The sequence below is a fragment of the Salvia hispanica genome, chromosome 3 (genome assembly GCF_029641045.1).
Source record: "Salvia hispanica isolate PSC_SH4W2 chromosome 3, Shi_PSC_v1, whole genome shotgun sequence".
Classification (NCBI taxonomy): domain Eukaryota; kingdom Viridiplantae; phylum Streptophyta; class Magnoliopsida; order Lamiales; family Lamiaceae; genus Salvia; species Salvia hispanica.
In genome coordinates this window covers 37,119,947-37,129,410 of record NC_142694.1, presented here as the reverse complement: position 1 = coordinate 37,129,410, position 9,464 = coordinate 37,119,947, and the positions used below count along the sequence as shown (strand labels likewise).

General features: G+C 36.0%; 2 protein-coding genes across 3 annotated transcripts; one reads left to right on the top strand and one right to left on the bottom strand.

Annotated features, from left to right (window-relative positions):
- Positions 1 to 556: 556 nt before the first annotated feature.
- Positions 557 to 1,881, bottom strand: LOC125211298 (small ubiquitin-related modifier 2-like). The gene is made up of 3 exons (XM_048111030.2): positions 1,725 to 1,881; positions 899 to 1,048; positions 557 to 792 (listed from the first exon to the last, which is right to left on the bottom strand). The coding sequence occupies exons 1-3, from the start codon at positions 1,800 to 1,802 to the stop codon at positions 727 to 729; spliced, it is 294 nt and encodes a 97-aa protein (XP_047966987.1). The 5' UTR covers positions 1,803 to 1,881; the 3' UTR covers positions 557 to 726.
- A 1,830-nt stretch (positions 1,882 to 3,711) lies between these two features.
- LOC125214354 (protein FAR1-RELATED SEQUENCE 11-like) lies at positions 3,712 to 9,063 on the top strand. 2 transcript variants are annotated; one of them, XR_016137196.1, is made up of 6 exons: positions 3,712 to 3,871; positions 4,015 to 4,112; positions 4,275 to 5,282; positions 5,605 to 6,048; positions 6,120 to 7,409; positions 7,492 to 9,063. XR_016137196.1 is itself a non-coding variant. In XM_048115352.2 (5 exons), exons 3-5 carry the CDS (start codon positions 4,314 to 4,316, stop codon positions 6,957 to 6,959), a joined length of 2,253 nt encoding a protein of 750 aa, XP_047971309.2. In that variant the 5' UTR covers positions 3,712 to 3,871; positions 4,015 to 4,112; positions 4,275 to 4,313; the 3' UTR covers positions 6,960 to 9,063. The 2 variants fall into 2 exon arrangements, 1 of the variants encoding a protein (XP_047971309.2); XM_048115352.2 differs by having other exon boundaries at positions 6,120 to 9,063.
- Positions 9,064 to 9,464: the final 401 nt, after the last annotated feature.

Genomic DNA, 9,464 nt, shown 5'->3' with positions numbered 1-9,464 from the left:
TAGATTTCGTACACTAAAACTGTTTCAAGACAAGTGAATGCAGACTACTGCAGCTCAACCTCAATTCTCAATGAGCAGAAGTTACTGCACTTTCATAAAACTACTTTTCAAAACTTATCAACTCCCTACTAAAAGGGAGCATTATCATTCACCCTTTATTCATGAATTATGGGCTTTACTTAGCTAACTCCAGCAATTATCAAAATCGAGACGATGCTTTTAGCACAAACTGATTAAAAACCATGTTTACAACAATCAAAACTACGAATCAATGATGTAACCTAGCTTCATCAAATAAACCTCATCGACATTGCTTCGAAATGAGGTGTTATTTTGCAGTAGCAGTCTTCTGCTATATGTAAAATGCCAATATTGCTATATGAATGTCATATCTACAGTACTCCTATTTGAGTAATGAATATCTAACTAACAAAGGAATCCAGACTCACAAATAACAAAATATCAACCCCATAATTCTAGTACTAGTGCTCACAACAATAACTACCTCTAAAACAGTATGAAGATAGAAGCTAAATTCCATGATCATGAGCAGAGATTAAAAGGGAAAAAGAAGGCAGAGATAACATATTTCACTAAATCAAACTCAATCTAGCAAGTCATACTGAATAACTAACAGGAAAAGTAAACATAGGTACTTCCAAATAAAGCCTCAAGTGATTTAAAATTCAAGTTGTTTCATATGACATATCCAAGCAACATATATATCTAAGCAAATGCACCCCCAGTCTGGTGTAGCATGGCATCAATCTCATCACCATCCTCCATCTCCAACTGCACAGACACAATGACTCAAATCAGACCCCACAAACAACATGAAAGCTTAAGGAAAAATCAGAAAGAAAAAATCAAAAGGAGAATTGAGTCAAGAAACAAAGACCTCATCAGGAGTCTGCTCTACCCTGAGGCGACGTCCATCAAACAGGAAGGCAATGGAGCTGAACTCGACGGATTGACGATCACAATAAGCATTCATAAGTTTCTTTAGCTGGGTGCTTCTTTTGATTCTAAAAAAGACCTCATTTCCATCCTAGCCAAGGATCAAAAATGCTTAAATTGAGTGACAACAACATGTATCGAACCAGGAAAAGGAGAAAACAACTAACACTGTAACACAAAATTTCAAACTCACAAAGATTATTAATTTCAGTAATGACCTCACTACCACAACAACAGAACAAAACAACACCTACATATAACTACTTATCTTCTCAAGTTAACAAAATTTCAAACTCACAAAAACATAATCTCAAAAATAGCTTACAGTTGCAAGAATCAATCTGATTTCAAAATCACATAACTATTTATCTTCTCAAGTTAGCCTTTGTTTGATATATGCAATCAAAAACAGTTCCCTTCTACACTTGCAAGTTACAAATCCATTCAGGAAGACAACATATGGCAGGCATATACATTAGTAGTATTATACAAATCTGAGCCAGAAATACACAAGAACAAAAACATAGACTTTTACAACCAAAATTCGCCCTCATCACCCCTAATCGTAGTTATAAATGTGTTCAAAATCACAACCAAAAGGTAAAACATAATCTAAACACCGAAACCTCAAGTATCAAAAAAAAAAAAAAAAAAAAAGTGGAGTGGAGTGGAGTGGAGTTAAAACCTAGACAAATAAACCAAATCAAAATCATAAAAATCCACACCAAATAGAGAGATATAATCGAAATCAGATGGAAGAGATAAACCTGGCCCTTGACTTTGAGATTGATGTGGCCGGATTGATCACCACTACCGGGCTTCTTGTCGTCCTCTTGAGTCGACATGTTTCACTCTCCTCTTCTTTTTTCTTCTCTGTGATTTATGTGCTTTACTTCTTTGCTTTAGGCGGAGAATTTATTTGGCGATATACTCCACTTTATAATTTTGTGTGTGACTGCATCAACGGTTCAGATGCGTTGCTTTGCAACGGACGGATGGAGTGCGTCGTACAAGATTCCTTTTTTTTTTTTTTTTTTTTTACTTTTTAATGTAGAAATCGCATTCCAATTTCTTTTGCAAAATTCATATCTATCTCCTTTTTCATATCAATATCGAATCATATTTCATCTAAGGTAAATTTTCATTGATATAACAAAATTAGATATTTACATTGACTTTTCGAAATTTCAAATTTTTACAAGTATTTAGGCACGGTATTTACGATGAAATTGCGTATGATATTTCAACCTAATTTATGTGTATATGTCGATATTTAAAATAACATTATTTTTTAAAAAAAAGCTAGAAATATCGAATCTTATACTGTCATCAAGCAAATTGTCATTAATATAACAAAATTACATATTTTCATTGACTTTTTGATTATTTAAACGGTCTTAGATTATTCTAGAACGTGTGAAATTTCAATTTTTTACAAGTGTTTTAGGCGCGGCATTTACGATGAAATTGGTTGTATACAGCAATCATGAGTATGGCTAAATTATGACTAATTTTGAACTTTTTTAAATGAAATGGTAAATTACAAAAGTTTGAAAAATTACAATCTTCTCATATTTTTAATTTTGATGAAATCAATATGGATGTGTTAACTGAAAGGTCTATATGGAAAAAATAGTGAAAAAGGAAAAACGATATCCTTAGATAATGCTTGCCAAATAGAGTAAATCATAAAATTTGAGCGTGTTTAAATTAATCCTTCATTTTCCTCTATTTAGTTACCAAGTTTGAATCATCTTTGCCTCTCAATTTTACACCTTTATTAATATAACAAATTACACATTTACATTGACTTTTTTTATTATTTAAACGATTTTAAATTATTCTAGAACGTATGAAATTTCAATTTTTTACAAGCGTTTTAGGAGTGGCATTTACGATGGAATTGGTTGTATACAGCAATCAAATTTATTGTAAATTTTTCAATACCGAAAAAAACATTGTTTTCAAATCATGAGTGTGGCTAAATTATAACTAATTTTGAACTTTTCTAAATGAAATGGTAAATTAAATAAATTTGAAAAATTACAATCTTCTCATATTTTTAATTTTGATGAAATTGATATTGATGTGATAACTGAAAGGTCTATAGAAAAAATAGTGAAAAAGGAAAACAATATCATTAGATAATACTTGCCAGATAGAGTAAATCATAAAATTTGAGCATGTTTAAATGAATCCTTCATTTTCCTCTATTTAATTACCAAGTTTTAATCATATTTGCCTCTCAATTTCACATCTTTATCTACCTTTATTCTTTATTACATATAGCATAGTTTTTGAGAAAAATATCAATTATATTTTTAAGTACCGAAAAAGGAAAAAAAATTATAAGTATCTGTTACATTATCAATTTTAGCGGCTAAAACTTTATAATTTAATATTTTTATTTTAAGAGAATTTAATCGTGATTTAATTATTAATAATTTTTAACACATAATAATATTATTCTATTTTAAAAAATATTAAATAAACCGAAATTAACAAAACTATTACTACTTGGAGTAGCACTATAGTAGAATTTAATAATTGACCTTTTCTCTCTATCTTAAAATAAGTCCTAATGATTTATAAATTTGGAGGCCCGCAAAAATTTATTAGTCAACTCTGACAATGAAAGTATACGGCGTCGTCATCCTCGCTGAATAACCACCGTTGGATATCATGCACCCCACCTGACGTCAATCTTCAATCGGACGGCTGATATTTGGCACTCATGCGCACGATAACACCCTCCCACCACTCGGCGCATGATAGCTCACCTGCGCCACTGAGAAGTGACAACTGACAACTATCTTCTCCTCCAGCGTTCTCCGTCTGCCGATCTTCGCCGCCCTACCGATTTCGCCTAAATCTTTCTTAAATTTTCAATGCTAAGGCAGTTTTCACAGTTACGGTGCGTTTATTCATCTCAATTTTGCTTATATCGTCCTATTCTATGCTATACATTTAGTTGGTGATATTTTTTTAGTTTTTGGAGCTGGCTCTCATTCCGACTACTTTGATGCTGTTTAACATTAATTTCTACTGAATTTTCAGTTGCTCAAGTCATACTGCGTTATAAAAATATTTGCGAGGCGATTTGGGGAAAACCGTTTGGAAGTTCTAGGGTTTTGCTGATCCGGAGATTTTAGCTGGTAAACTAATTCATGAATGATTTGACTGACGATACATTGTGATTGTGATTATTCCACAAAATGCAATTCTTGATATTATTCGGAATTCTTTTAAGAATTAGTATGTTTGAAGGAAGCTAGGGTTATGTATCACCTCTGATATTTGGGCTATTTTATGTGCAGTCACCATATGTGGATGTTGTTCTAACCGTGGTGCTTAAGATGACTGAGGAAACTGATATACTGAATGAAGCATCTGAGAATGGGTCAGAGTCATCTCGAGATGACAATGGCACTATAGAGGAAATGCCCGAAGACACTATCTTGTCGCGACAAACGTCGGTGAACCTCATGCCTTTCATCGGACAGAGATTTGTATCACAGGATGCTGCCTATGAATTCTATTGTAGCTTTGCTAAGCAATGTGGCTTTTCAATTAGGCGCCACCGCACTCGCGGGAAAGATGGCGTGGGTAGAGGAATCACGCGAAGGGACTTTACCTGCCATCGTGGTGGTTATCCGCAGCTTAAGCCTACAGCGGATGGGAAAATACAAAGGAATAGGAAGTCGACGCGCTGTGGTTGTCAAGCTTATATGAGGATTGTTAAAAGGGCTGATTTCGATGTCCCTGAATGGAGGGTCACTGGTATTAGCAATGTCCACAATCATGAATTGTTGAAGTTCAACGAGGTGCAGCTGCTTCCAGCATATTGTACAATGACTCCTGATGACAAGAGCCGTATTTGTATGTATGCTAAAGCTGGGATGTCTGTTAGGCAAATGTTGAGGTTGATGGAGCTAGAGAAAGGCATTAAGCTAGGTTGTTTGCCATTCTCTGAGGTTGATATCAGAAATTTGCTCCAGTCATTTAGAAATGTGGAACGGGATCATGATCCAATTGACCTTCTCAAAATGTGTAAGGAGAAGAAAGATAGAGATCCAAACTTCAAATACAACTACCGGATAGATTCTAATAACAGGTTGGAGCACATTGCGTGGTCCTATGCTTCATCTATCAGACTGTACGAGACTTTTGGAGATGTTGTAGTATTTGATACAACTCATCGTTTGGATGCTTATGATATGCTTTTTTGTGTTTGGATTGGAGTGGACAGTCATGGCAGTTATTGCTTCTTTGGTTGCTCTCTCATTCGAGATGAGAACTTGCACTCGTTCTCATGGGGATTGAAGGTAATCAACTGTATCGTTGGTTTTGTTTGGGCATATATATCATAGATTGTTCCTGCGCTTAAATTCACTTGGTTTGCTAATTTTACTTGTAATTGAAAGAAACTCGACTATATCTTCTGTTATCCTAATGGAATGTTTTATTAAAACACTGACTAATGTTTACTTCTGGATCTTAAAATCCAGGGAAACGAGTTGGATACATTACCTGAGTGAAAAAGAATAAGATTTTACCAGTGCTAGTTAACATAGATACAAAAGTTATGGGGAGTTTTAAAATTAGTTCAATCCTTCTTATCGTCGCTCGTTTGGTTGTGGTTGGCAGACATTCTTGGATTTCATGAATGGAAAAGCTCCAGAAACAATTTTGACTGATCAGAAAACGTGTCTAAAAGAAGCACTTGCTATGGAAATGCCAGGGACGAAACATGCCTTCTCGATTTGGCATATTATATCAAAGTTTTCTGATTGGTTTTCTGTCACACTGGGGTCTCACTATGATAGCTGGAAAGCTGAATTTCATCGCCTTTATAATCTGCACAATGTTGAAGAGTTTGAAATTGGATGGAGGGAGATGGTTGACATATATGGCTTACAAGGGAACAAGCATATTGTCAGCTTGTATGCTCTTCGTACGTATTGGGCACTGCCATTCCTGAGATCATATTTCTTTGCGGGAATGTCAAATACATTTCAGTCGGAGATGATTAATTCCTATATCCAACGGCTTCTTAGTGCACAATCTATGCTTAATGATTTTGTAGAACAGGTAGCAACATCTTTTATTCATCCTCTGTATCTTTCATGGGAATAAGATTCTGACATTTTTCTCTCTCACAGGTGGCCTCACTCTTAGATGCTAGAGATCGAGGGGCAAAACCAAAGGTGTTACAAAAGGTCCCAAAAACATCCCTCAAGACAGGAGCACCAATTGAATCGCATGCTGCTACTGTGCTCACACCATATGCCTTCGGCAAACTACAAGAAGAACTAGTGTTGGCACCGCAATACGCAACAGTGCTGGTAGATGATAGTTATTTCATTGTGAGGCACCATACGGGAGTTGATGGTGGGTACAAAGTCTTATGGGTCCCACAAGACGAGTTCATCACATGCAGCTGTTGTCATTTTGAGTTCTCAGGCATCCTCTGCAGGCATATCCTCCGTGTCCTATCGACCAATAATTGCTTCCAGATTCCCGATCAGTACCTACCTTTGCGTTGGCGTGACTCCCTGTTTTCAAAACCTGCACCAACATCTTCAGGGAAGGTGCAGTTGCTGCAATCAATGATTTCGTCTCTAATTACAGAGTCTATGGAGAGTGAAGAACGCCTTAGCGTTGCCTGCGATCACATTGCTTCAGTTTTGGCCCGCATCAAAAACTTCCCTTCTGCTGCAGCAGATGATAGTAACGGTGTAGCATATGCCAGCCCTTCTGGCTCTTTCATTCTCCCAGATGTCGAAGATTCCGATGCCATCGCTCAAAGTTTCAGCACAAATCCCCACGTATGTTTAGCATTCGCCAAGTTGAAAGACAGAAGAACTAGAGATGAAATAGACATGTACAGGAAGAAAAGGCGATGTACAGTCCCTTGCTGCGGGCAATATGGGCATGAAATTGGAAATTGCCCGATGGTGGCAGATGACGATCTAAATACAGACGGGCTAGGGTTTCTGTAAGACTTCTGCAAATGTGGAGTCTCAACGGCTATGCAGGGACAACTTGGAATTTTTTTCTCTCAAGTGACAGCCACAGGTTGGATATATATATATATATATTCCTAACATGATTAAATAGATTCATGATTTCACATAATTTGTGTTATTCAGAAACTGAAGCTAATAATGCAGTTATTTTTACTATACTATGCAAGTGAAAATTGTAGAGTCATGATATGTTAGAAGTATTTGAATTTCTGTGAACTCATACATTAGTGAAGATAGAGTGCTAGTTTTCAGTTTCATCAGCTACGGTAACTATGCTCAGCTACTTGGTGGTATTGTCTTGTTGTGAATATTGCTGACCCTTGTATGGCTGTACCTCGTATTCGTCTGTGGCTCAACCCGCCCTTTATGACTACTTTTCCTAAACTGGATCCAGTCATTTCTTCATGGTCTTGCCTCAATCGGGTCAGTGCGTCAGCCTTCTTGACTAGCACTTTCAATTTTATCTGGTTATAAATTATAAATTTTTGTACATATGATTAAACAGAGGAATGATATGCCGCGCCTGTACGCACTTGATGATGTGGCATTTCCTTATCATCATCGTCATCAATTTTTTCTCTCATTTTAAGTATTTATCTTAATATTCTCTTCCGCTCCTCTCTTTTGGTTATGATATTTTAATCCTTGCAGCCCAGGTTTCTCAAATTTCAGCAATCAAACAATTTTTTTCGCTAATCTCCCTGCAAGATTTCATCATAATCTTTCCCATCCACTTTCCCAATTTCCCTCTCTTATCTGCAAATGCTTTCAAAGAAAACTCATATGCCTTAACCATTGATGTTTCGGAACTACTTCTCAGAATTAAAATCCCCTTTTGAATAAATGAAATAGATCTAGAAAAGCTCTTTGGTTTCACAAATTTTAAGTCAAAATTTGCAGAAACTCATTTGGCAAAAAATATCGTGTGCAAAACCCAATTCCACATAAACTGATTTATCATTCATTAAATTATGAAAAGTATCAATCTGGAAAAGCTCATGCAATTGAAGAAATTTGATGTGAAAAATTACATATGAAAGACAGAGAATGACGAAGAGAGAGAATGAAACCTTCTGCAAAAGTAAAAGTTTCATTTGCAATGGCAAAGAAGAGAGAGAACTGATGATAGACGTGTTGCGTCGAAGGAAATAGGGATAAAATATTAAGAGAAATATTAAAAAATAGCAATTAAATTACTGGCGAAAGTCCCTCACACACTCTTGCACAGCGCGCAACATATCATTTCTCTGATTAAACATTCAAGTTTTGGACTATCCCATGGGCTAAAAGCTAAAATATAGAATTATCCCATATATCCTATGGGATGTGATGCGAATCAAATTGTACATTTTTATTCCCATAGTTCTACATGATTTATATAGTTTGATGCTTGCAAAAGTATATTTTATAGTGTAGGAAGAGGAATTATTGGTGAAACGAAACGTGGAATGAAGCTTGGATGTCATTGAAAAAGTCGTGCAAAATGCCCAAGTTGACAGATTGCCCAAGTTGACAGATTGCCCAAGTTGACAGACTGCCCAGTCTGCGTCGTAAGTCCAGAAAGCTCTCAAAATGAGGCACCCGGCCGGGTGAATTTTATGCCCAATAATTACACCCGGCCGGGTACGATGTTCAGAACACGAAAATTCCAGAAAGCCCTAAAAATTGAATTTAATGCCCAATAATGCACCCGGCCGGGTACGAAGACGAATTAACCTCCAAATTCAGTTTTCATATAGTTTGGAGGCGGTTTTGAGAGGGGGGTCAGACATTCTTGGACGAAAAAAGGGAGAGGAAAAGAGAGAAAGAGAGGAGGAAGAAGAGAAGGAAGAAATTCCGGCCAACATTCCGACGATCCGTCTCCACAATCCAATTCCACTCATCGAGAGCATGATTCCTATGGTTTTTATTGCAAATTCCACCATGTTTTTAGGCTAAACTCTCTATGTTGCTCCAAGTTGTAATCTAGGCTTTGTATGGATGTTTCTACACTTTTGAACTCATGTGTTTGTTACCAACAATGTGCTCAATGTTTATACACTATGTTTTTGGCTAATAATGTAGTGTTGTTCTTTCCTTTGCTATTGTCTCTTTAACATAGTTTAGGAATGTTTTTTTGTTGATATGCTATTGAATTAGAATTGTTCAGAGGATAATTTGATAGTGGATTAAGTAGGTGATTATAGTAGATGTTTATTTCTCCAGCGCTTCCACAGGAGTTTATAGACATCGAAGATTGGTTCATAGGTTATGTGTTCAGCTAATTGTGAACTACTCATCGTGTACATGTTCAGTGTATGTGATTAGGTTGATGTTTTAATCCCTTCATATGTTTCGTTGTATAGGTGTAGAACAATACAAGCTTAGTGAGCAACTTGGAGTGGCGTATTTTCTCATTTGAATAGTCTTTCTTTAGTTAACTTGTAGCTTTATTTTCTCAACATCTTTCAAAACAAAAAAAATCAAATCTTTATGCTA

Coding starts and splice junctions, on each gene's coding strand:
- LOC125211298 (XM_048111030.2), bottom strand. CDS start 1,802: ATGTCGACTCAAGAGGACGACAAGAAGCCCGGTAGTGGTGATCAATCC. Junction 1,049..1,724: donor ATCTCAAAGTCAAGGGCCAG/GTTTATCTCTTC, acceptor ATCCTTGGCTAG/GATGGAAATGAGGTCTTTTT. Junction 793..898: donor TAGAGCAGACTCCTGATGAG/GTCTTTGTTTCT, acceptor GTGTCTGTGCAG/TTGGAGATGGAGGATGGTGA.
- LOC125214354 (XM_048115352.2), top strand. CDS start 4,314: ATGACTGAGGAAACTGATATACTGAATGAAGCATCTGAGAATGGGTCA. Junction 5,283..5,604: donor CGTTCTCATGGGGATTGAAG/GTAATCAACTGT, acceptor TGTGGTTGGCAG/ACATTCTTGGATTTCATGAA. Junction 6,049..6,119: donor TTAATGATTTTGTAGAACAG/GTAGCAACATCT, acceptor TCTCTCTCACAG/GTGGCCTCACTCTTAGATGC.